We start from the raw sequence: 27,481 nt of genomic DNA, 5'->3' as shown, positions 1-27,481 counted from the left end.
AGAAACAGTTCAATTTATGTGTGAATGTGGGGACTGAAATGTGTTATTTTTTTCTTCATGCACAACCAACGAACATAACAGGCTGAAAGTAGCAAGCTAACATGGGGCTGCTGCTCGGTATAATAGTGTTTAGCCTCGGCTACTAACACGAAGACCAAAACTTAACACAAACTCTTAAAAATTAAAGCAATTTATGCAATAGATAGATGGACATCTTGCAGCCTGCACGTTTCTCACCTTGACCACCTTCTTCCAATTTTCTGTTCCGCTCTCAACAACAAGTCCGGGCAAACTACCGAGTAGGCACCAATCAGCGGCCGCATTTTTATGATGTCATCACGTTGACTTCTTACAAAGTATTTTGCAGTATTTTGAAATGACAAAAATACAAACACTGAAGTATTTTGATACAAAATATGAAGCCATTTTCATCAACCCAATCAAATACAAATGACAAAATACTACTTTGTATTTTAAATACATGTATCATAAATACTGCCCAGCCCTGTGACATGTGTAGTGACCAGATGTCTTCACAATCTACACTGTGTGTATCTGTCAGCAGTCTGCACAATGACAACTGATCATTAAACAAACACTGATCACAGATGACGCTTATTTGTAAGAATAAAGAGAGTTTTCTGCGAGGGTCAGTGGTGAACTTTGGGGAACGTGATCAGTGTAACACGAGTGCTTGCGTGTTTCTACAGCGGCACCTACAAACATCTACATCCAGTCACATGACACAGTCAATGAACTGACCAATGAGATTACAGCACTTAAGGAGGAAAATCAAGCACTGCAGTCCAGACTACAAACCAGCACAGGTACACACACACACGCGCGTTTACATGAACACTGACACTTCTGGTTTCTGTACTGACCTGATGATACTATTTGAAACGATAGAGAGCAGTGAAGAGGCGGAGCAACTTCGGGAGGCTGTACTTTCAGGCCGTGTTCGTTTGAAGCAGGCGGGGTTAGAGGCGGAGAGATGGAAGGAGGAGTTAAGACGGCTGCAGACACACAACTGTAGTCAAAGTCAACAAATTCACCAGCTGCGACAGGACAGACAGAACAATCAAGAGCACACCAACAGGTCTGAAAACACAAACACACAAACTCTATAAACAACAAAATGTTTTTTTAGGCCAAATTTGAGCCTGTTAGTTTGTATATTTCTTCTTGGCCGACGATAACAAACGATGACAAAAAAGTGACCAAAGCATCAGGTTTTGTGGCTGTGAGTAAAATGATGGCGTTTCCTCATCAGAGACAAGTTAACAGTACTAAAAATGAAACTACCTAAATTCATTTTCTTCGTCGGCTGCTCAGCCAATCAGATCAAAGGAAGACTGAGATGGATGACAGACTTTGTGTTTTGTCACAGACTGCAGCATGAAGTGAGTTTACTACAACAGCAGCTCTCTGAGAGCAGAACACTGCTTCACTCCCTTCAGCGTGAACAACAGCTGCACGAGCGCGTGTGGAGAGAGAGAAAAAGCGGCCCCACAGGTAACACACTGCAACTGCTGCTGAATTTCTACCTTGGATTTTTGTGCAAAGCAGCTTTAAAGTAAATACATATTAGTCCAGACAGTTAAAGGGATACACAAATGAAAATTCTGTCATAATTTACTATACCAAACCTATATAAATGACTTTGTTCTGCTGAACACAAAGGAAGATATTTGGTAGAATTAGGGCTCCACGATTAATCGTATTTTAATCGTGATACCGATTTATGCTTCCCACAATTAATTGAGCGTAATCGTTGTGATATTAAAGTTTTAAAGCAAGCACAAAACTCCCGATAAGGTCAGAAAATCATAGCAAAACTTGTATTTTTTAAACTGCCACTTTACAGGAAATACAGTAAAAAACATTTTTTCACTGCATTTCTACTATTTTAATGCTATTTTGCAAAACCTACAGACAAACATGAGGGGTGACCAATATAAAGGTTTATAAAAAAAACTAGAAATCAAAAAAGGAGTTGCAAGGTTTCATTCCGAAGGTCACAGAATGTAATTTTTTTGTGTGCTTTGAAATACAGTGTTGAAGAAGTTCAACTGCAGCAGATTACAACAAAGTATAGACCTAATAAACAGGCTGAAGTAAAAAAAAAAACTAAAGTTCTGAACTGACAAAATAATGGTGTTTATTAATCATGATGATCATTTTACCCATGATCGTGCAGTCCTAGGAAGAATGTTAGTAATTTTCCATTTCTGGGACATCATTGACTACCATAGTAGGAAAAATTCAAAGGTGCCCAGAACTGTTTGTGTTCCTAAATTCTTCAAAATATCTCAACTTATGTTCAACAGAACAAAAAAAGACAATATTACACAATTGTCTACTATGGGAGCAAACGATGTCCCAGAACTGAAAATTGCAGACATTCTTCCAAATATCTTTCTCTGTGTTTAACAGAACCATGAAATGTATACAGGTTAGCACAACTGGAGGGTGAGTAAAGGGTGACAGAGTTTCAGAACAAAGCAATTCTGAAATATACCGGACACGTGTCATTAGTGTAAATCATTAGCAACATAACTCTTGGTTGGTGTTTGTTTAGGATACGCGTGTGAGGTGCAGTACCCGTCAGTGGAATTGCGGGAGCTGTTAATGGAGGTTCGGGCTCTGAGGGCCCAGCTGGAGCACAGTGTCCAGGAGAACAGCGCTCTCCGTATTCAGCTGCAAAAACAGTTGGATCAGTTCGTCGAGCCGCGTCCCTCTCCCATTTTTCCTGTCAGCCCGCTGAGAGATGCGCTTTACCGCAGACAGTTACTGCATGGTAACATGCACGCGTGTTCTTTTCTTTCTTCTGTCCTTCGACTTTAATGTGAACACCGCCACGTGTCAATGTGATGTGTGTTTTTCACAGACCCATCTCCCTCTCCTCCGGTCAGAGATGTCGGCGCTTTTCCATCTGGACCTCTGCACTCTCCATTCTCAGAGCTGGAGGAGAACGCTGTGAACACTACTGGTGTGTGTGTGCATACAGTATAAGACATACTCACTGAAACAGTGTTAGAAAACAGTTGGTCAGTGTTGGTCCTAGTTTGGTTTTTACACTTTACATCAACTTTGAAGGCATCATGTAAAATGCTGCATTACTAAAGGTGTGTCCGTTCTTAATTCCTAAGACTTCAAATTACTACTCGTTGATCGAGTTTGGTTGTTTTTGAGTGGGGTAACATACTCAGAAACTAACGTATAGTATAATGCAGCGTAAGTCACTTTGGATGTAAAAGGCAACTTTATTGGGGAAATCTGTTGTGGTTTAAAAGCAAACAGAATGCAGGTAACTACTTCAGTATGGTGGGGAATCCCTGTCAAGTAGCTGATGAGGTATAACTGTGAAGTCACCACACAATCTTTATGTCAGACTCACTGGAGTGTCACAGCGATCTGGAAGGAGACGCTCCTGACGGCTCGTTTGCCAACCGTAACGGGTGTCACGTGATCGGTCACGTGGATGACTACAGCGCGCTGCAGCAGCAGGTGTTTGAGGGAAGCGGGTTGGTTCGGCGGATGGAGGCTACGCTTCAGTCCTCCCTCAACAGCGCACTGCTGGAGATCAACAGCGGGAAGGTGATGCTGAACGGTCGCTGACCAATGAAACCATTTCACCAACAGTGGAGTTTTTTTCATGTTCTGTCTCTTTTAGGTGCTGGAATATGATGCACTAAAGACGCTGCTCTCCGACACGAAGACTTTGCACCAGATTCTGGACGAGGCCGCGTCTCTGCTCAAGATGTTCTGGCGGGCAGCGCTACCGAGCAGCGACGGCCCCGCCCATCTCATCCAGAGGGTTTGGAAGTCATACTTGTTTTAGAATTAATGTCACACTCACCGAAGGCAAAAAAGGAAATGAAATGACGTGTAAATGTGCTGTAAATCTCTCACAGGAACAGTCCATGCGCAATGAGATCCAGTCACTGCATCTGAGGATCGCGGAGCAGGAGGAAGTTCTGCAAGGGACCATCCAGCGCTTGCGAAACACCAACCACACTAAAGAGAGCATGGAGGCTTTCATTGTTAACCAGCGTGAGTACACAAGATTTCAATTATCATTAAACAGTGATGTTGTGATCGAGAGTAAACAGGTAAGTTTCTTTGACCATGGTTGGGTTGAGGAGTGGTTATAGATTCCAGAAGTGTCTTTCATCTGTGTTACAGTGTCCAGGACTCGAGATGTCTTGAAGAAAGCCAGAGCCAATCTAGAGGTGAGATGAATGTGTACCAGCTAGGGCTGCATGATTAGTCGCGGTTTTCACTAAATGTTGTGTAAATCGACCCATCTAGTGCGGTTAGGATATCGCGATGGTTTCGACTGTGTTTATGCGCAGCTTGTTCGTGAAGGTCAGTAGGAAGGGCTTCTCCATCTGATATCACTGTGAGTTTGAGTCGCTTATATCGTGCATTTGAAAAAGCAACACACGTCAAACCTTCGTTCATCATTATAAAACTTTATTATCATGAAAATACCTGAAAAGGCTTGAAAAACAGTAATAGAAAGATCTCCATAAGCATTTTCTGGAACTACGGCTGTGTCTCAGTCAGCTCCCGAGGTGGTGAATCAGTATATGGTGTACACGGGTTCGGGCACTGGTAAGACCCTGGCTCACATTTACATTTACATTTACATTTAGGAGACGCTTTTATCCAAAGCGACTTACAGATGAGGGAAATAATGGAAGCAATTGGAACAACATAAGGACAACAAAAAGCATAAGTGCAATAAAAGAAAATTGATCTCATACAGTATACAGAGCTAAAGTTTTTTTTTTTTTTGAAAGAGTAGGAAAGAGATAGAAGTCAGAGCTGATCAGTCAGGTGTTGATGGAAGAGATGTGTTTTCAGACGGTTTTTAAAGATGGCTATATAATCTGCTGATCTTGTAGCAGCGGGCAGATCATTCCACAAATGTGGAACCGATCCCGAGAAGGTACGTGAGAGAGATCTTTTACCTTTTTGGGATGGCACCACAAGACGTCGTTCGTTTGCAGAGCGTAGGGATCTGGCGGGTATATAAGTCTGTCTTAGTGAGTGAAGGTGCCAAACCAGTGGTGGTCTTGTAGGCCAGGAGCAGAGTCTTGAATTTGATGCGAGTGACTATAGGGAGCCAATGTGACTTAGTGAAGAGAGGTGACGTGCGCTCTCTTCGGTTCATTGAAGACCACTCTTGCTGCCGCATTCTGGATCATCTGTAGAGGTTTGGTTGTGCAAGCTGGAAGTCCAGCCAGTAGTGCATTGCAGTAGTCCAGTCTGGACAGAACAAGAGCCTGGACTAGGACGTGCGTAGCATGCTGGGATAGGAAAGGTCGAATTTTCCTGATATTGTAGAGGATGAATCTACAGGGCCGGGTGGTGCTGGCAACATAATCAGTGAAGTTCAGCCGATCGTCGATCACCACTCCCAGGTTTCTGGCCGTTCTGGAAGATGTGATGGTAGATGAGCCCAGTTGAATGGAGAAGTTGTGATGACTCTTTGTGTCGGCCGGGATTACAAGCAGTTCTGTTTTAGCAAGGTTCAGCTGCAGGTGATGGTCGTTCATCCAGAGCGAGATGTCAGCTAGGCATGCTGAAATGCGTGCAGAAACAGTCGGATCGTCAGGCTGAAATGACAGGTGGAGTTGTGTATCATCCGCATAGCAGTGATAGGAAAAGCCATGTTTCCGAATGACAGAGCCTAGGGATGTCATGTATACTCACTTCACATTGGGACACTGTTCACTTATTTTGATGTGATGTGATAATTCACAGGTGGTATTTCTCAACAATACTCTGACTTCAGTGTTAAACACTTGTTAAAGGACATTATGAAAAACACTTTCATCGTTCAGTTACATATCCGTGCATAAATTTGGAGGAATATTACATTTAAATGTTAAGTAGATAGTGCTCCCGGCCTGACTACCAACGTGTGTTTATATTTGAACAAAAATAAACGTTTGTCTTCTCAGAACTTCTGTCACGTTTCATGAAGTTTATTAAGATGGCGATTAATAATTCGATTATTAATAGTGCGATTTCGGTTCAATGGTTTCAAAAAATGTCACATGATTTCCGGTAAGGGAACAAGGAGCATCGATGCTCACTGGTTTTTGCGTTGCATTGTGGGAAGTTTCAGTGCACTGGAAGTATTTTGTGAATGAGCCCTTAAAATGGTGGAATCCCTGATCAGTGCACTGACTACTGAACAAGGGAGCTGATTGAGACACCCTACATGTGGTGTTGTACTTCTTTTGTGATGCTCATTTGGAGTTTATGCACGAGAGCACCCTCTGGCTTTCAGATGCAGCAGCATTTAACCGTACTTCACTGAAGACCGTGAGAATAGCGTGCTGTTTATGAACGATTTATCGTGCGGCCCTGGTATCAGCTGATATAAGAGATGCTGCTGGTGTCTTTGTACTGGATGATTGTTCTGTGTTCACGCCTCTTTCATCCTTTTTTCTTTTTCTCTAAATGTATTCAGAAGAATGAGCTCAGGATATCTTCTCTAAGCTCCTCCTCTTCTACCCTTTGCCATGGTAACGGTCTGTGCTGAGTTCATGCTGCTGACGATGTTATGTTACATGATTGATTGTATTATGTGGTCGTACAATAATAATAAGAATGTATAGTTAGCCAGTCACTACAGGTCAGGGTTAGAGTCAATAGCTTGTTTGCAATTCTTCTCTTGTCTAAACCAGTACAGTACAGACTTTCCTTGTGACGTGACGTCATGTGCATAGAGCTATTACGTTTTATCACCTGCCCTCTTTTCAACATACAGCTGTAGATGAAATAAAGAGATCCTTCCAGTTTTGCCTTAAATCAGCATCTATTGTGGCATCTGCAGTCCAGTGTGTGTTGGATTTCAATAGAAACAACATTTGGAGAGACACGAAATCACCCAACATTAATGTAAAACACTGAGAGAGTGCGAAGAATAAATCAGGCTTATTCGTTTTTAAATGGATCCTAAAAGACCTGTAAAAACATTAGTATTGTGTTGTTTAAACATAAATATGAACTTGTTTTCTTTGCAGTATTCAAGATTTAAAAACATTGGACAAACTTGGTTACAATAACAAAAAAATCAAAACAATATTTTCATTTGGAATTTGAGAGAAATGTTGCCACTAGTTCACTGAATGAAACAAAACGGATCATTGTACTTTACCACATATATATTAATAGTACATTTCTGAAAAACTGAAAATAATTTCGGAGAGTTCTATAAATTTTTTCCACGTTTGTATATTCAGGAAATGTAGATTCAAGACTTATACAGTATATATTTTTATTGTCCCTGTCGGGTGAAAACTATCAGCACTCTTCTCCACTCCCCAGATATGTAAATCATGAGCTATATATATGTTTAACTGTTGAAGTTGCAAACAAAGTATGGCAGAGATGGTGGTATTTATATACAGTATATATGTACAGTATACTGTATATAGATGTGTATTTGCTTCTGTATTTGTGTACAATAGCAATTAATAGAATTAACTCTGAGAATAACCCTTTGATATGCAGACTGGCTAACTGTATTCATTTTTTTCTTATTATACAGCTGCTTACCAAATGCATACATTTATGATGATTTACAATACATTTACCACTTAATGTTCAGTCAGAATCAGGCGCTATGAACCGTGTAATGAGTTGGGTTAGTGCTTTTGATTTTATAATTACACAAAGCAATAACTGTACCACTACTTTTCTGTTTATTAATCAATTTATAATTACTAGAGTCTCTGAATTTAGACTTTCATTGTTGTGCACATTTCACTAATGCTGCTAACTCATATGTCAGCTGAATTCATTCTAACTCCACAACAGCCTTTAACAAATGGACTCTGTGTGTGTACAGTATGTGAATGAATCTCTGTAATGCCCTTAAACATTGTTTAACTGTATTGTAACTGTACTTTAAACAAAATAAGTGATTTATTTTGAATATTTTCATTTCAATGTTATGCAGGAAAAAGCCTCACACGTGTCTCTGCAGGGCCTTCTGATTGGGGTCTTGTTACCCCCTCACGTTCAGAGATCACCATGACAACAGCCAATCGACAGCCAATCAAGAAAAGCTGCAGGGGTGTGTTGCATTAAAGCATCCCACCCATCACAACACTCTCATTTTGTCCTCTGTCCTTTCAGAATAGACATGAAGTTTTTGCCTTGAAAAATAAATGTTTTACATTCTTGTTGCCATAGAATGTGTGTGTTGCCACAATAAAACGTGGACCATTACAAGTATTGATGTCCTATAATAATCTCTGCACTTCTGCCACTCTGCAGTGAAATTACCTCCCATCTCTCTAAGAGTTTTATGCAAAATAAAGTAACAGAGCCCGGTTGCAAGAAACCCCTTCATTCTAATTTGAACAGTATTGTTACTAAGGGGTTTCTTGCAACCGGGCCCAGACCCTGCCGGTTTGAGTCGTAGTTCTGCTCGAACACATGGCGAGATCTGCATTAACCTAAACTAATGCATGTGCAATAAGACGTGTGAATTCCTACTAAATGATGTTCTGCTTTCACATGCTTGACACTATTATTGTATTCTTCAGTACGAAATGGTATTTTTAGTATTTGCATGGCAGAAGTGAAATAAAAGTAAACTATGAGCTGTTTTTGTGAGGTTCACCAGAACGTGCCAAAGTTTGGATGGGTAATTTCCTTTAACACTGACATTGCTGGAGGTTTTAATGCTGATGCCATCATGTAAACTGACTTTAATAACATTCTTTCAGCTTGATTAAGCTGGTGAAATTGTTCATGAATGACCTGTTCTTAAATAAACTAGACTCTGATAAGGAAATTTCAAACTGCAAATTTCCACAGTTAAATGTATATTATGTACTTGGAATGAGTGTGCATTAATGTATGGCAGCCCTTGTGCATATCTAATCGATGGCAGTGTTCTAGACATGACAAACTTTGGCATGATTTCGGTTGGACCAGTTTCAGATATTACAATAACAAGGCCAATGGTAGGCATTAGATGTGTGCTGTGTAATTTTACTGCTTTGCACAGATGTACATACAGTATATGACTTATATATGTGGTTCACTTTGTTTGCGATTTGTTATACAAGCCAGTTATCAAAACATGGGAAGCTGTGCAACAGCCAACTTATCATGCAATACAATAACTTTACACATGGTGTATGGGCTGTTTCTTGCAACAATCAAAACATCACTTGTAGAATTGCCTAAAGTGTTTTGGAGTTGCCTTTGCATTAATTTGATCAAAAAGAACGAAAACACTTCAAGCTCGCAAGCGACATCACTAGTCCATTCTGCTTTGCCTTTTAACGGACATACATACAGAGCAAACACTCTTTAGCGAGAAATGCAATATCAATCTTAGGTCTTGTGTGAACGCCATAATGTTTTGGCCTTGTATCAGAGACAAAAAAAAACTAAAAAATGGTTTTAAAAGTAACCACAAGTCTTAATAAAGTGAATGTTTTGGAAAACATGCCAAAGGCTTATAAAGATGAGCAAATGTTGGTTTAGAAACTAAACTGCATAGTATGTATATAGTGCTTAAAGGCTTAATTGTTGCCATAGTTACATATGATTGTGTAATGTAATAAAAGGTACCGATGCAAGAGCCAACGTGACTGTGTCTGAAGCTAACAAATATGTTGTATTATGAAAGCTGCTTTTAAAATAAAAAATTATAAAAAGTCAAATGCATTCATGTTTGTGTTTTTCATGTGTGAATCAAGTGGAACTTGAACCATTACAGCTTTTTAAACTAAACAAACAAAAAAATGAGTAGACAATCTGCATGTAGCCCTATTTTATTTTATGAAAACACCCATCATCTAAAATGCAAAACAAATGTTGCACAAACATTCCTTCAGTGCATGTAAGCACACAAAAAGAAAAAAAATCTCATTGGTTTTCTTTTTCCCCCAAAAAACTACAGCACCAAAAGATATATGATATCGACATTCATTTGGACTAAAACACACACTTGTGAATAAATACAACGCCACACTATTTCAGCTCACAGCATCAAAACATTTGTATACACATCAGCTAATCAAAACATTTGATACAGAATAATATATAGATGTGTTGTATAACATGGGAAATATTTGTGACTAACTAAATACATTCAACATGACGAAATGAAAAGCTGTTGATCTACGTGTTTGTCTCATTCATCTTGTTAACAAACCAAGTTAAAGTGCTTATTTGCACAATCTTAGGGTGAAATAAAAAAAACTTGCATTGAAAGCCCTGTAACATTATAACCTGATGCTCTTGAAAATGGGTTCTTTGAAAACATACCAACACACTCTTGTAGTTGAATTTTGCGTAACATCATAGAGCAACTGGGCTGAAAGAAAAACTGATGAGAACAGTCCACTCTGAACTTAAATTTCATTTTAATGAATGACCCATAGAAGTGTGTGTATTCTTCCCCCCTGCTGATTAAAACGAGTAGGACAACAAAGTATAAAAGCTCAGAATAAACTGTTACATTATAAACCCGTCACACATTATCAAAGCACCTGCAGCGATAAAGTCTGAATCCTCATAGATTGCAGTTTACAGTATAAAGCGCTTCATCATGGTACACCTCAAGATTGCACTGTACTTGCAAAATAGTGAAACTATGACAAAAATCAACTTGGGTGTTTAAAGACGAAAAGGTAAACTGTGAAATGAGAACACATACACACACACAAGCGCGCACACACACATACATGCATGTACACGCACACACACGTGTTAAAATGTCAAGCTGATAAAGTCAATGTTTGCATCACGTGTTTGTAGTGCAATCTCAGCTCAGACGGACGATGACTGCACATATTAAATGGGTTTGTACAGAAGAGAGGTGACGTATTTCTTCTTATAGCGGTGAGTGGCACTGAGAACCATCACACCATCCTAGGATAGAAAATAGTCAGTAAATTCAGTTCAATTACCACTAAAGCTCTAGAAAACACTATCGGTCAATTAAAGTTACAGCTGTACAGTTTATGCTTAAGGTAAACACAAAAAATAGAAAGAGCAGACAAATGAAATTGTTGCAGTGTTAGTAGCATTACATATCTATCAAATTCTGTTCTGAACAGCTTATGCAACTTGTGTAATGTCTGGCAGCCCAGAGATTGCACTTACTCATAGGGGTGTGACGAGATGTCGTGTCTCGTGAGAAGACAATATCCTCACGCAACTGGCATGATGGGGTGTTGGGCTCGAAATTGCGAGCATTTTAATCGCATATTCTTTTTAAATTTAACCTGTGTGACCTCAAAATATATTTGGGAGCATTTGGCAAAATTCATATCCACATGCAAACCTCTTCAAAAACAGATCATCTGTCTCTTACTTATGTGCAATATAAGCATAAAACATGATGTGTTTATGTAGTTTTAACTGTTTCATATAGAGAAAACAGACACAGCTCTTCACTAAAAGCTGCGCCTATTAAGTGAAGTGAAGTGAAGTGAAAGTGACCTATTAGTCAGATATGGTGACCCATACCCGAAATGTGACCTCTGCATTTAACCCATCCAGAGAGTAGTGAACACACGCACAGCAAGTGGTGAACACACGTACACCCGGAGCAGTATTAAGAAAACAAAGCATATTTTTTGTGCAATTACAGTTGAGTTTGTGACAAAACATTTAGCAGTATTTACATATTGTTTATTACTGCATAATATAATTAATTAAAATAGAGGTTTAGTTTGTTTCATAAAGTAGAAGGTAATTTTATAATGACTACATTTTTTGTGTTTTAATGTAAATAAAAATTTTCCCTATATATTTCATCATGGAGGGTTTCTTTAAAAAAAGTCTAAAAATCTCGTCTCGTTCTCGTGAACCCAGTCTCGTGTCTCGTCTCGTGGGATAAATGTCTCGTCACACCCCTACATACTCGGATACAAACGTATAATTGAAAGCAATGTAAGTTGCTTTGGATGAAAGCGTCTGTCAAATGCATACATGTAAATGTTAATGTAAATGGCAGCAAACTGCCACTATAAAGATCTGTAACCTTTATCGAGAGCGCATACAGATGATTCAGCATGACATGGTTTGGTTCTGGCAGCAGGGCAGGATCACACTGAAACAGAAAACACAAAGTATCCTTACACCTTACACAAAATAAACAGTTCTGCTGTCTTCAGTTAAAAAGTTTTTTTTTGTTAGGAAGAGTTTGTATGTTTATGTTATATACAATGCAGTTAAATGCTTTGTCAGTTACATCATTTCTTTATTTGATCATCATTAATGAATTCTCAAAAATGTTTCTTGTCATTTTCTAAAGGAGCTTCTTGAGGTCATTTTAAACACTACTGAAGAAGTTCACATACATACTCTGATCCTTTATTGATAGATTTTTCTTTACTTTTCAATCCAGTCAACTTTTTATTAAAGCAAATTTTAGTTTTGTAATGAAAGAACATCAAATGTTGGCCTAATTATATTCTCATGTACAAAACTAATTTAAGACATTCAAGAATATACCTACAGATTTCAAGATTTTTAGGGTCAAGAGAAAGTTTTCACTCAAGTGACCTTTAACTTTAGAATGGCTGTGTATATTGAATGCTTCAATATACAGTGGCTTGCAAAAGTATTCATCCCCCTTCATTTTATTCACATTTTGTTATGCTGCTGCCTTATCTTAAAGTACTTTAAATGATTATTTTTTTACATTAATCTACACTCCATGCACAATAATGACAAAACAAAAAACTGATTTTTGACAGCTTTGCAAATTTATTAAAAATAAAAACAAAAATAAGTACATTGCATAAGTATTCATACCCTCAACTCAGAAAATGGTTATAGCGCTGTAGCGAGGAAGGCGGGACGAGAGCCGTGTGGCAGGAAGGCGGGACCGATGCGCGTACAGCTGATACTCATTATCACTCACGCCACCTGCCCCACGGCTCTCGTCCCGCCTTCCTCGCTACAAGCGCCTTTACAGACTCAAATCTTTTTGGGTATGATGTGAAAAGCTTTACACATCTACATTTGGCAATTTTCTGTCATTCTTCTCCTCAGATCCTCTCAAACTCTGTCAGGTTGGATGGAGATCATCAGTAGACAGACATTTTCAGGTTTCTACAGAGATGTTCAGTTGGGTTCAAGCACTAGCTGGGCCACTCAAGGACATAGACAGAGGTGTCCATAAGCCACTCTTGCATTGTTTTAGTTGTGTGCTTAGGATCATTGTCATGTTGGAGAATGAACCTTCTGCCCTGTCCGAGGTTCTGAATGTTCTGGGCTAGGTTTTCATGATCATTATCTCCGTATTTTGTGTACAGTCCCTGAAGCTGAAAAACACCCCCACATCATGATGCTGTTTCCACTACACTTTACTGTTAAGACGGTATTGTACAGGTGTTGAGCAGTGCTTGTTTTTCTCCAGACATGATGCATGAATCTGAGATTCATCAGACCAGAATATCTTGTTTCTGACAGTTTGAAAGATTCGTTGAAGTACGTTTTTGCATATTTCAAGTTTCCATGTGTCTTCACTGAGCAAAGGCTTGAGTCTGGCCACTAAGCCATAAAGCCCAGATTGGTGGAGTGTTGCAGTGATGTTTGTCCTTCTGTAAGTTTCTCCCATCTCCATATATGATCATGGAGCTCAACCAGAGTAATCATCAGCTTCTTGGTCACCGCTCTAACCAAGACCCTTCTCCATCGATGGCTCAGTTTGGACAGGAGGTCAGCTCAAGTAAGAGATCTGGTGGTTCCAAACCTCTTTCACTGAGGATAAATGGAGGCTACATGCTTCTGTGAACCTTCAATACAGCAGATTTTTTTCAGAAGTCTTCCCCAGATCTGTGCCTTGATACAATCCTGTCTCAAAGCTCTACTGGCAGTTCTTTTGACCTCATGTCTTGGTTTTTACTTTGATATGCATTTTCAGCTGTTGCACCCTTTATAGAGAGGTATGTGCCGCTCCAAATCATACTTATTCAATTGAATTTGGCACAGGTTAACTCCACTCGAAGTGTAGAAACATCAACAAGCAAAACGTCTCGGTTACGTTTGTAACCTCGGTTCCCTGATGGAGGGAACGAGACGTTGTGTCGAACCGACAGATGGGGTTCGTCCCTGAGAACCAATCGCTTCCGACTTCTTAGAAAAGGCCAATGAAAATTGGCGAATGAAATTTGCATGCCTGACTCCGCCCCCGGATATCCGGGTATAAAAGGGAGACGGCGTGCCTCATTCATTCACCTTAGTTCTGAGGAGCCTGAGACCTCTCACGACTGCTGCAGAGGACAGCACGTGTTGTGGCAAGAGGACACAATGTCTCGTTCTCTCCATCAGGGAACCGAGGTTACAAACGTAACCGAGACGTTCCCTTTCTGTCGGTCTCTCGACGTTGTGTCGAACCGACAGATGGGGTTCCAATGGAAAACGCCATAACACTGTGCCCTGTCACAATCTCAACGAAGCAACGGTGACTGGCCTGGGCGTGTCAGCCGTGAGCGCTACCGCGAAATTGTAACCTACCAGTGGGTAGGTAGGGGGTCCCAGAGCTTTCTTGAAAGGTGGGAAGGCCCCTACCTTCGGCCTCACAGGCGGCGGCCTTGTTTCTCTAACAGCGAGAAGCCGCCCGGAACCGTAAGGCCACTGGGTAAGCGCTACTTTCTCAAGTGGGGGCTGCGCTACAGAGACCACATCCTACCGCAGAGAGGAGTCTAGTGGAGATACCAAGATGGTCTCACCGATGGGGGAGAACTCATGGGAAGAAAGAGCGGTTGAAGAGAAAACCGTGAGGTGGAGGTCCACCTAAGGAGGTCATGGGTTACCAAGGTGGGAACCAGCATGAGGATACATCAGACGGAACCGCCCTACTGGGGGGTTGCAACGTCTGGTAGCACTAGGTCCGGTTAGAGCTATGTTGCGAATAACTCCGGAGATACCCGGCCTAAGGGGCAGGGCTGCTCTGCCCAGTCCGCACACAGGAGGTGCTTGCTAGTGATGGATGGAGTGCCTGTTCCTCACCCAGTGGGGGAAGAAGGGAGGCTAGTAGTACGCTGACCCCCTTAGGAGAAAGGGGGGGGGTACTGTCATAGGCGTACACCCTACCGGCCGCCGGTCTTGCCTGATGCCTGCAAGACTCGAGCCGATACCGGTTTTACGCGGAGGCTGTAGGACCTTGCGAAGGTGATGGGTGTAGCCCAACCCGCAGCTCTGCAGATGTCTGCCAGAGAGGTGCCTCGAGCCAGTGCCCACGAGGAGGCTGTACTCCATGTGTAGAGAGCTCTCACCCAGTGGGCGTAGGCGATCTTAGGACAGGTACGCCATAGTGACGGCGTCCATGATCCAGTGCTCCAATCTCTGTTTGAGACAGCCCTCCCTGCTGATCTCCAAAACAGACAAAGAGCTGCTCAGAGCTTCTGCGGCTCTGCGTGCGGTCCAAGCAGAGGCGCAATGCGCGTACTGGACACAACTCGGATGGGGTTGGGTCTTCCTCCCCGGTGGGGAGCGCCTGTAAGTTCACCACCTGGTGTCTCGGGGGAGTGGTGGGAACTTTGGACACGTAGCCGGGCCGGGCTCTCAAGATAGCGTGAGAATGACTGGGCCCGAGTTCTAGGCAATCTGTGGACACGGATAATGCTTGTAGGTCCGCTACCCTCTTGAGCGTCCTCCCGAGAGCCGTCTTCATCGAAAGTGAGAAAGAGCGGCATCTCCGAGGGGGCTCCAGGACTGCATCAAGGTCGTAAGAGGGTACGGAGCGTGGGTGAGGTGGTAGCCTTCCCGCGTCCCTTAGGAACCAAATGATCAGGTTGTGCTGTCCTAGAGACTACCAGCAACTGGGTCGTGATTAGCGGCAACAGCGGCTACATACACGTTCAGTGTGGAAGGGGAGAGATTATTCTCGAGTCTCTGGGAGGACCGCACCCACTTGTTCAAGCAACTCCGTGGGTCTTCTCTTCGAGAAGAGCACCAGGATGAGAAGAGGCACCACTATAGGCATATAGTCGCCTAGTGGCCAGGGCCCTAGCCTGAGTAGTGGTCTTAACCGCCGCAGGGGTTAGGCCACTCAGGATCTCCTCGTTCCGTCCAGGGGCCAGACATGGAGGTTCCAGAGGTCTAGCCCGTGATGCCATAACGTGCCCTTCCCCTGGGAAAGCAGGTCCTTCGTCAGGGGAATCGGCCAGGATGGAGCTGTCGTCAAGAGCATTAGCTCCGAGAACCAAGTCCGGTTGGGCCAGTATGGCGCAACTAGTACACTTGATGCTCCTCTCCCTGACCTTGCACAGGGTCTGTGCAATGAGGCTCACTGGGGGAAAGACGTACTTCCGCTTGTCCCACGGCCAGCTGTGCGCTAGAGCATCCGTGCCGAGGCAGGGAGTACCTTAGCGGGAAATGGGTGGTGTCCAGGGAGGCGAAGGGGTCTACCTGAGACCGCCCGGACTGTACCCAATGAGCTGGCTGCGCGGGGGTGGAGTTGCCACTCTCCGCGAGGCATCAACAGACGAGAGAGCACATCGCTTGCTGCTGGTGTGCCATGCTCTCCAGGGAACTCGACTCTGTAGCCAGTGTTGGAGCGGTCTCATGTGCATCAACCCGAGGGGTATCACCACCGTCGAGGATGCCATGTGCCCAGGAGCCTCTTCCCGCTGACTGCTTGAACCCAAGCAGTTCAACACTGACTGAGCGCAGTCGCGCTGTAATGGAGACAGAGTTGAGTTCCATACCAAAAAAGAGGATGCTCCGCACAGAGGAGAGCTTGCTCTTTTTCGGGTTGACCTGTGGTCCCAATCGATCTAGGTGCCGAAGCACTAGGTCCCTGTGTGTACATAACAGATCTCACGAGTGTGTCAAATGAGCCAGTCGTCGAGATAGTTTAGTACCCGCACACCTCTCTCCCTGAGGGGAGTGAGGGCGGCTTCCACGATCTTCGTGAAGACTCGTGGGGACAGGGACAGACCGAAGGGGAGGACTCTGTACTAATATGCCTGACCCTCGAAAGCAAACCGTAGGAACGGGCGATGACGAGGGAGAATTGAGACATGAGAGTAAGCGTCTTTCAGGTCGATTGCCATGAATCCATCTTGACATCTGATTGATGCCAGGATGCGCTTCTGCGTGAGCATCCTGAACGGCAGCTTGAGTAGGTGCCTGTTCAGGGTACGCAGATCTAGCGACCACCGCTCTTTTGGGGACGATGAAATACGGGCTGTAAAACCCGTTGAACATCTTGGCTAGAGGGACGAGCACGATCGCTTCCTCACCAGAGGGGTGGCGACCTCGGCCCGAAGCACGGGGCATCCCTGCCTCTGCTGAGGTTAAGAGGATGCCCCGAAACTTGGGCGGGCGTCCGGGGAGTTGGATCGCGTAGCCGAGACGGACCGTATCCCGTAGTCACCGTGACGGTTTGGGAAGCTCTTGTCAGGCTCCCAGGGACCGACAGGGAGGCTAGGGGTACGTTCTGCTTCATCGACCTCCCGGGGGTCGTAACGACCTCATCGACCTCCCGGGGGTTCGTAACGAGTTACGTAAATAACAAAAGAATAATGACACAGACATTAAGTCTGACTACATCTCGCCTGACTGCAGATATTGAATCGGGACAGCGCGTTTATAGTCTGAAAAATGTACAATTACTTTTTTTGTTGCTGATGTTTCTTTGGCTGTACACTCCGTGGCCCAATCATAACGGTCTTGTGACCCACTGAATAATCTGGATTCGTTAAAAGAAGCAATAAACCAACTAAAACACGAAGAAAAGCGTGATCTCTAAGCATATCAGTCAGCTCCGTGTGGTTTTTGATGTTGGATGCAAGCGTTTCTTTCTTGCCTCTGGTAGGGCTCTACGTTTTAGATTTATTGCTTTAGACCTTGCTGGTCTTGATTTTGTGTTAGTGTTTTGGCATTGTTTCACAGTGTCTATCTTCCTGTTTACATTTGATGATTCCTTCTGTGTGCTGATGATCTGATGAGACCTACAGCAATCACTCAGCACCTTATTTTAATTCCACCTTATTGTTTGTTGTTATTGTGGTATTGTATGTCTCTTGTGTTATGTATAATGATTTGACAATATTGATTACATTAACGGGAAATGAAAATCATGAAAAAGTCTTCATTTATTCACCCTCAGATTCTTCCAAACTAGAGATGCTCATTTCGGTTAATTTCCCTAACCGAGAACCGACGCTTATTATCCTAACCCTAAGCTTTAACTGATAAGATTTTAATATTACATTGGCATTAAATACAAATATATGCTACATTTCGAAGGACATATGCGACATCCGGAGGACGCAGCCTTAGAGATGAGACACAGCTTCAGTTGACGAGGGTCTGAGACACGTTAAAAATACAAACAATTTTTTCACAGATTTATTTGAACATGCAACAGCAGCATGATGAATAGGGGGCAATGGACAATGGACAATGGGAAATCCAAATCAACAGGACAATGGAGTAAAACTAAAATAATATTTCTTTGTTCTGCTGAACACAAAAGATGTTTGGAAAAATGTCAGTAACCAAATAGATCCCACCCACCATAGTAGAGGAAATAAATACTGAGGGAGTCAATGGGGAATGAGATCTGTTTGGTTACTTACATTCTTCCAAATTTATACAAGTTTGGAACAATCTGAGGGTGAGTACTAGGCTTGTTGCGTTAGTCTGTGTCACCGGTGATGCAAGGTGTCCACCCGCCTACCGATTACATCACTTGTCCACCGCGGCACCGACCCCACCGTCATTTTAAATTTGTATAGTAATAAATCACTAAGTTTAGTCAAAGACCAAACTATAGTTGCGCGGCTGCTGCATTTAGCATAAGCACATCAAGTGTCGCGGAAAAGATCAGCAGCAGGAGTTTGATTTCGTTCATCATCTGAGGAGAGTGAAGTGCTGACTGACAAGACAAACATGTAGTAGAATATGTAAGCACTGTTGTCAAAAGCCGGTTAAGGTTTCATTTTCTTTTTGTTCTAATTTGCAAAAGCCAGTTCTTTGCCATTTATTTAATATAAAAGTTTTTCATTTCGTATTCCTTTCTTATTTATTTATTTAACATTAATGTTTTTCTTTCGGTATTCCCTTTTTTATTTCCATCTTATTCCTTACTTATTTATTTATTTACATTAATGTTTTTCTTTCGGTATTCAGCTTTTTATTTCTATCTTATTCCTTTCTTATTTATTTATTTATTTAACATTAATGTTTTTCTTTCGGTATTCCGTTTTTTTATTTCCATCTTAATCCTTTCTTATTTATTTATTTAACATTAATGTTTTTCTTTCGGTATTCCACTTTTTATTTCCATCTTATTCCTTTCTTATTTATTTATTTACATTAATGTTTTTCTTTCGGTATTCCGTTTTTTATTTCCATCTTATTCCTTTCTTATTTATTTATTTACATTAATGTTTTTCTTTCGGTATTCCGTTTTTTATTTCCATCTTATTCCTTTCTTATTTATTTATTTACATTAATGTTTTTCTTTCGGTATTCCGCTTTTTATTTCCATCTTATTCCTTTCTTATTTATTTATTTACATTAATGTTTTTCTTTCGGTATTCCGCTTTTTATTTCCATCTTATTCCTTTCTTATTTATTTATTTACATTAATGTTTTTCTTTCGGTATTCCGCTTTTTATTTCCATCTTATTCCTTTCTTATTTATTTATTTACATTAATGTTTTTCTTTCGGTATTCCGCTTTTTATTTCCATCTTATTCCTTTCTTATTTATTTATTTACATTAATGTTTTTCTTTCGGTATTCCGCTTTTTATTTCCATCTTATTCCTTTCTTATTTATTTATTTACATTAATGTTTTTCTTTCGGTATTCCGCTTTTTATTTCCATCTTATTCCTTTCTTATTTATTTATTTACATTAATGTTTTTCTTTCGGTATTCCGCTTTTTATTTCCATCTTATTCCTTTCTTATTTATTTATTTACATTAATGTTTTTCTTTCGGTATTCCGCTTTTTATTTCCATCTTATTCCTTTCTTATTTATTTATTTACATTAATGTTTTTCTTTCGGTATTCCGCTTTTTATTTCCATCTTATTCCTTTCTTATTTATTTATTTACATTAATGTTTTTCTTTCGGTATTCTGCTTTTTATTTCCATCTTATTCCTTTCTTATTTATTTATTTACATTAATGTTTTTCTTTCGGTATTCCGCTTTTTATTTCCATCTTATTCCTTTATTATTTATTTATTTACAGTAATGTTTTTCTTTCGGTATCCCGCTTTTTATTTCCATCTTATTCCTTTCTTATGTATTTATTTAACATTAATGTTTTTCTTTCGGTATTCCGTTTTTTATTTCCATCTTATTCCTTTCTTATTTATTTATTTGCTGCACAATGTGTGCCGTGATTACTCATTTTGTTAATATAGGGAACTTATCTAACGTATATTTGCTTGATGTGTGCTGTGATTATTCGTTTTGTAAGGTCTGTGTTTAATATAAGCACATTGTACTTTTTTTATAGTTTTGTGTGTTTTTATTAAGAAAGATATTGAACCCACCATTAATTCAAGCAATTGCCATTAAGAGGTTCTTACTGATATGCTGGTGTCCTTGTTAAGTATGACTTGTAGGAGATGAGGCGGGAGGATGGGCGGAGCTTTGAAGCGTTCCTCAGGTTTAAACATGTACATGTTCTGTGCGTACGGACCAGGCGGTGAACTGGACAGATCTAAACAGACTCACAGCTCAGCACAAACATGCACAACTCAACTTTATTGTGTTCATCACAATAACGTGATTCCACACAGTGTGTATGTGACGTTCTGACAGATGGATATCACCTGATGTATCCGAGCACTCCAGCGAGTCCACATGCAGCGCGTCAAACACCTCAAAGTCGGACTTCTTCACATGAATCAGATTATTAATGGTGCCCATCTGACTGGTAACCACAGGCTGAAGAGAAAACATATACTTTTCAGTTTAGTCAATATGTACTCACACGTGGAACAAAAGATGAAATACCTTGATGAAGAGAAAAAAGACCCCTGGAACATTCGGCTAAAGTTTTCTTTTGTGTTTCTAAACCCATGGATCAAGGCCAAACTGGTGCTGGTTTGGTGATGTGCATTGAGAACAAACAGATGAGTGACGTGATGTGAGCCGGTCTCCAACAGTCCCAGACCCTGCGATATTTTCAAGACCCCGTTGTGTGCGTGACACAATGACAATGCAGCATTAATCACTACGCAGACGGAATAATAGGAGCAAAGTTGATGAAGTTATCATGTAGAGGAATTTTAAGCTGCTGTAAATATTCATTAACTCTTGACCAAAGGTCTTGTAGTTTGTGCACTTCTCGTCATAGCAGCACATACGCTTCACAACTTCAAGACCAATAACAGTCTGTCTAAAAAAAAAATTGTGGTTGTTCATGCTCTACTTTGCTTACTACAGCTTTAATCCTCTAGTAGCATGGCCTTGTAAACTAACGGTACTGTGACATTGGGCCCCATTTTAAAGATCTAAGCACATGGTCTAAAGCACACGGCGCAGGTGCACTCAGGGCGTGTCCGAATCCACTGTTGCCAGTTTAACGACGGGAAAACGGCCGGAGCGCCCGCGGGCGCATGGTCTAGACGGGTTGTCCCGATTCTCTTATTGAGTCATGGCTGTTTTTTGGGCGTAACATGCAGTAAACCAATCAGAGTCTCATTTCTCATTCCCTTTAAGAGCCAGTTGCGGCAGATTCGGTATTTACACAGCGGAATTTGCAAGAGCAAAGACTGGACGCTTTTCCAGAGAGGAAAAGCGCGCGAGCAGACCATCTACAGGACAAGCCGGATTTTTATCTTTATGTACACAAGAATATATTTTTAAATTGTAATACATTTATTTTTTATATTTGGCATGTTTGTGTGCTGCTGTGTTTCCGTCTGCGTAATAAGTAAAGTGAAAGCTTGAATGACTAAAAATAAATATATTGCGCCGTTGACTAGACCAGGTTTGAGTTGGTCTATGGCACAGTCTATTTTCAGTTCCTCAAAATAGCAACGCATCAACATTGCGCCTGAACACACCTCTCTTTTTAGACCAGCACGCCCATGGGCGCACAAATGAACACAAATGCATTTGCTATTTAAACAACACAGCGCAGGATGGGAAAATGAGAACTGCGTCAGGCTGAAACTAGCAAAAACACTTATTATAACTGTTATTTAACCAGGAAAATTAAAAAACTCTTGAGATTTACAATCTCATTTACAAGAGGGTCCTGGCCAAGATAGGCGGCACAATTTAGTTACATGACAACATAAAGTTACATTTAAATTTCACTTGCGCTGCATTGCGCCGGGTGTACGATAGGGCCCATAGTATGATGTTGTGTTTCTGTGGTTTCTATGGAAGTAAAACTGAAAACGGACGCTATTGACAGGCAACGCACGTTTCACAAATTCAAATTTCACTGGATCCAAACATTATAGAAACATTTGGTATAATGTAAATGGAACAAAATATATAAAGCATTCTACGAGTGATTTTTGATATTTTAACACATATTGTGTACGTAACCATATTTTTTCATCAGTTTCTTTTTGTATTTGAGGAGTGAACTCAAGATGAACTAATGGTTACACTGTCCTGATTGTGGTGTGTAAAGATCATGTAACAGTTTAAAGGCAGATCATAACTCTTTTACCTCAGAGGGGTCATGAACCCACTGGCCATCAACAAAGAATTTGTACTGATGTTCACCCTCAAGTAGATCCAAGACTGCTACAAAATCATTATGGCTGAAAGGAAAACAAGAGATGATACAGTATACATCTAAGGCCCCGTTTACACTGCAAGTCTTGACGCCCAATTATGATTTTGTGACTTCCGTTAGTGTCACAGTGTTTTCTTTTGACAACCTGCTTACACGATCTTATGAAAGTGACCCGTATCCGATATCTGCATTTACACCAACCCAAGCTAGCCGTACTGACTGGAAAAGGAAGTGAAAACGGCTGGGGCGGTTCTTCTTCTTTAAGGTTTTATAGTAGCTGACATCCAGCATGTTGCATTACTGCCACATTCCGTGGCTCTGTTGTTGTCCATCTGAGTTGATGTCATTCGCCACCGTCGCTTATTCAATGACGTAGGACTCACATTGTCAGGTGAATATCCGATCTGTCCATTTACATGGCAGACGCAAATGCATGCATCTGATTCACATCAGATGTATTTCCACAAACGATTGAGGCCTGAAACTGATCTCGAAATATCCGAATGCATGTTTTTTTTCTTCCTGTTTACACGGTCATAGAACATAACCAAACTGTGTCACAAATGAGCAAAAATATCAGAATTGGATCACATTTAATTGACAGTGTAAACGAGGCCTAAGAAATTGATTATGACACGTCAATGAGATGACACGAGAACTGTAGAACCTTTTATTGAGTGGGATCTTGGTGCTCCAGTTGTTAAAGGAGCCCGTGATGTAGACCTCTTTCCCTCCTCCCGCCCAGCGGATCACGGTGGGTCTGGCTTGAGGACCCGTCTTGACCATGTCCTCTAAATCTGGGGCGTCCTTGTCACCTGGAGCCTGACACAACAGTTTGAATAATGCACGTCATCTAACATTTTACAGAGCACCAGAGAAAAGCAAGCCTGAATATAAAACTGAGGCGTTGAAAAGAAAAGGACTGCCATGACGAGTCACAGTGAAGTCAATATATGTACCCCTCACAGGACTTTCACATACAACAAGGTTATTCAGTCATAACAACGGTCATTTAGATTTCAGATAAGCGGTTTACAAATCAGTTCAAGAATCAGAAACAGGCTAAACAAAAATGGTTATGGGCAATTAATCGTTTATCTATTCATATATATATATTCATTTATTATCAAGAAACCTAAAACTTCTCAGGCTAAAAAGTACTAAAATAATGAAGAAAGTCCAAATATTCAATGTCACGGATGAATATTTACTGAGTGAGCCACAAATATGTAGTGGGAGGTCAAAATGACAATTCTCACCTGACATTTGGAGCCAAATTACAGGAATGAACAGTAACTTCACAAAGATGTCACCATTATGTTCATTATTAGTATATCTCTTCATCTGTAGACTTGTGCAATCCTTGTTGCTTTACATGCCAATGGTGACAGAGCCCTTTTTGAAACGAGAATACTCATTATGGCATTTAATATTTTGGCTTTGTCTACTGTTTAAGTACTTACTTTCTCCATAAGAAGTAATATTGGCTTTAAACGACGTGTTCAACAACTAGTCATACCTATTTATTAGGGCTGTGCAATTAATCAAAATTAATTGTAATCGTCAATTTTGGCCTTCAACAATTACAAAAACAAAATAATCGGCGTAAAACGATTATTGTGCCGCATTCCATTTAGTAAAGATCCTCTCTTTTCTTGTGGTATAAATCCACAGCGCACCCCCTTCCTTTACAGTTGTTCAGCTGTGCTAAAATTGAATTCACAGTTTAAAAGCCAAGTTTTTTTATTTTTCTATGTTGTTTTAAAACTTAGTGAGTAATCATGTTAAATGATCGGGATCTCAATATTGGGCAAAATAATCGTGATTATGATTTTTGTCATAATCGAGCAGCCCTACTATTTATCTAATGTAGTGCCACTGGTTATGTTTTAATTCATTGGTAACATAACATTTGATGAGAACAGAAACAGATGGGATTGAGTGTATTTGCATACTTTAGATTCTGGTCCATGTGTGTTGAAGATATTGGGGTCGTCTGTGCTGTCCATCATCATTTTGCTGGGCTCCAGGTCTTTATGGCCACCTCCGCTGTCTGAACGCTGTGGCTTTGACCCTTGCCGGTCAGCAGACACTCGGTCACTTGTGTTCCCCATGACTGGTTTCAAAACAAACAAGACCAGGATGTATGAACTCTTATTGTCAAGGGCTTTAATAAAAACTGTAAGAGTTTAAGCACTTGGCCATCACGTACAGTATATAGCAATGAAACAGATGCTCTAAAATTTGAAGGATTCTTTACTCTAAATATTAAGGAGTGAATCATTTGATCTAGCCACGAAGAGGCTTCAGCAAAACGCTGAAAGTGAGTGTCACCTTTTACTAATGGACTTATTGCGTAAAAACCTCAAATGTTTTCATGTTGAGTTTGTATAATAAAACTTCACAGTTACAATTACTGATGTAAGAAGACATGTAATTAACCCAGAATACTGAAAACAGTCCATAATATTAGAAACATCCATGTAAAATAAAACAAACTATACTTTTTGTAAAAAAAGGCAAACTTTGGCTCCAATGTGCAACAACACACTTGTGTAATGTTACGTGTTAACATCGTTTGAGTTTCTTTAGATGATTGTACAGTAACAACCCCCATCTCTGACCTACAACATACATCTCATATAAAACATTTCCAGGAAAGATCATGATGCGTTAACATAGTTACACTTGTAAAACATGAACACATTGTGTTATATAATATGTCGACATGCTATTTTTGTAAGCAAATAAACCAAATGTTTTTGCTGAGCAGCTCGAGCTGTTAGCATACTTACGAACTGATCAGACTCGCTCACATTTTCAAGAAATCGTCACATTATGGCCAACAAATATGTTTACACTGTATGGAAAAAAGTGAAATATCGTGGTCCGTACCGCAGATGAAGAGTTTTATTTCCACTGCCGAGACTCGCGACACTTTAACAACATACTTCAGCTGACAGCGCTACGGCGAGCCGGAAGGTCCTAAAGGCCGCAGGGTTCCGAAACGCGCTTCGTCAAATGTACTGTATAAACCAGTGGTCACCAACTTTTTTGAGCGCATGATCCCCGACCTCGGAATTGTTGAAAGGCAAGATCTACCACTCAAAAAGTTGAAAATAAAAACAGCCCAGATTGAACCTCCAGCTTGAGGCCTTTTATTTAGCCTATAATTGTGGATCTATTTGAATGATCTGAAATTCTTTGTTCCACTTTTCTGATGCAACTAAGCAAACTCTGTAACGTGTAGAGTTGCCACTTTCAGTGTGCCAAAATGAGGTGAAAAACACAAACTCAAACACCAGTTCAAGGACTTTAATTCACACATGACAGCTTGACATTAAAACGAGGTTAAGAATAAATTTAACAAGACCCTAATTATGTAGGTATTTACTGTATAAATATTTGTTATTTATGATGCATTTATTTGGTTTACTTTTATTAAGTAAATACAGTATATAGATGGAAATGTTATAAATAGGCCCTAATAATAACAACAACGTCAATTATTTATTTTTAAGCATTTATAAAGTTATTCTTAACCTCGTTTTAATGTCAAGCTGACATGTGTGAATTAAAGTCCTTGAACTGGTGTTTGAATTGGTGTTGTGTTATGGTCTCTGTGTACTGTTGTTGCTGTTTCTGTGTACTGGATGCTCCTGTCACCAAAACAAATTCCATGTATGTGCAAACATACTTGGCAATAAAGCTGTTTCTGATTCTTTTACCCGTCTAATAATGTCTTGGTAATAAGTATCTGTTTCACAAAATAGCTAAAGGTCTGACAATGTAGGATGGAATGGGCTATCATATTAGGCTAATTGAAAACATAAATATGATATCAGCAGATGTCATCTCCCGCATCTCTGAAAACTGTGCAGTTTACCATCACTGACAGACCTGCGGATCATTCACAATTACAACTTTGTGAATAGACTGATGTTGTCTTTCAGACAAGCTCAACATTAAAATGCGCTGCTTTCTCACCATATCCCGTTGCTCACATTCGTAAGTTATTCGCTGAAGACAGAGAGCCGCGACTCCAGATACGCGGACAGTATGAAATGCGTGCATCATCCGCGCTCGTGGCGCTTGCTTGCGCATCCAGTGTCAAAGCACAAAAACGCGTACAACAACGAACAAGTGGCATTGTTATGTCATATGAATAAACTGTTTTTAAGTGTAATGCACCGCAACAGTATGGTGACCTCCAAATGACAGTTACGCCACTGCATGCGCGAGTCATTTTGCGTTTGATCACTGACCACCGACATTAGAAACACTGAAGAGCGATCAAGCGCAGTCGCGCATCACAATGAAATGTGATTAATGATAACGGCCGCATTAAAAACTCACGCAGGGAATCATTATTTACACAGCCATGAAAAGATTAATGCAGAACTTAAAAACATACAACCGCTGAATGAAGAGAAAGAGAGATGCGCTTGCAAAACTGAACATTGATCAGTTTCATTTTCCTATTAGCCTTCGGGGATCGACAGGTAACGTCTCAAAGATCGACCAGTCGATCGCGACCACTGGTATCAACGAATCTTTCATCAATTACCAGAGGTGGGTAGAGTAGCCAAAATCTTTACTCAAGTAAAAGTACAAGTAACTAGAGAAATTGTTACTCAAGTAAAAGTAAAAGTCACTATTTTAAAAATTACTTGAGTAAAAGTAAAAAAGTATGCAATGAAAAAACTACTCAAGTAGCTAGTTACTTAGTTACTTTGTATCTGATTAT

The 27,481-nt window shown here is 40.7% G+C and overlaps 2 protein-coding genes across 8 annotated transcripts in view; one reads left to right on the top strand and one right to left on the bottom strand.

Moving 5' to 3' along the window:
* Positions 1-9,697, top strand: part of LOC130549570 (myomegalin-like) — a 54,994-nt gene extending 45,297 nt beyond the window's left edge. For 2 of the 6 annotated variants that reach the window (XM_057326811.1, XM_057326813.1), the window contains 11 exons: positions 711-827; positions 910-1,099; positions 1,391-1,515; positions 2,582-2,800; positions 2,891-2,992; positions 3,395-3,600; positions 3,677-3,820; positions 3,918-4,056; positions 4,189-4,235; positions 6,491-6,545; positions 7,985-9,696. In XM_057326811.1, coding sequence (XP_057182794.1) covers positions 711-827; positions 910-1,099; positions 1,391-1,515; positions 2,582-2,800; positions 2,891-2,992; positions 3,395-3,600; positions 3,677-3,820; positions 3,918-4,056; positions 4,189-4,235; positions 6,491-6,545; positions 7,985-8,115 — 1,475 coding nt within the window. In that variant the 3' untranslated portion in view covers positions 8,116-9,696. Of the gene's footprint in view, positions 1-710; positions 828-909; positions 1,100-1,390; positions 1,516-2,581; positions 2,801-2,890; positions 2,993-3,394; positions 3,601-3,676; positions 3,821-3,917; positions 4,057-4,188; positions 4,236-6,490; positions 6,546-7,984 lie in introns of all 6 variants that reach the window. The other 4 variants (XM_057326814.1, XM_057326815.1, XM_057326810.1 and 1 more) reach the window with 3 other exon arrangements.
* Positions 9,698-9,802: 105 nt separating this feature from the next.
* On the bottom strand, positions 9,803-25,759 carry prkab2 (protein kinase, AMP-activated, beta 2 non-catalytic subunit). Of its 2 annotated transcripts, none has more exons than XM_057326816.1 (8): positions 25,630-25,759; positions 24,690-24,850; positions 23,402-23,556; positions 22,666-22,759; positions 20,807-20,921; positions 20,561-20,694; positions 12,038-12,106; positions 9,803-10,920 (listed from the first exon to the last, which is right to left on the bottom strand). In XM_057326816.1, exons 2-8 carry the CDS (start codon positions 24,846-24,848, stop codon positions 10,843-10,845), a joined length of 804 nt encoding a protein of 267 aa, XP_057182799.1. In that variant the 5' UTR covers positions 24,849-24,850; positions 25,630-25,759; the 3' UTR covers positions 9,803-10,842. The 2 variants fall into 2 exon arrangements, with proteins under 2 accessions (XP_057182799.1, XP_057182800.1); XM_057326817.1 differs by having other exon boundaries at positions 25,530-25,645.
* Positions 25,760-27,481: the final 1,722 nt, after the last annotated feature.

Source organism: Triplophysa rosa, unplaced genomic scaffold (assembly GCF_024868665.1).
Source record: "Triplophysa rosa unplaced genomic scaffold, Trosa_1v2 scaffold138_ERROPOS95506, whole genome shotgun sequence".
NCBI classification, from domain to species: domain Eukaryota; kingdom Metazoa; phylum Chordata; class Actinopteri; order Cypriniformes; family Nemacheilidae; genus Triplophysa; species Triplophysa rosa.
The sequence above is the reverse complement of the archived record's forward strand: the minus strand, read 5'-3'. Positions and strand labels throughout refer to the sequence as shown.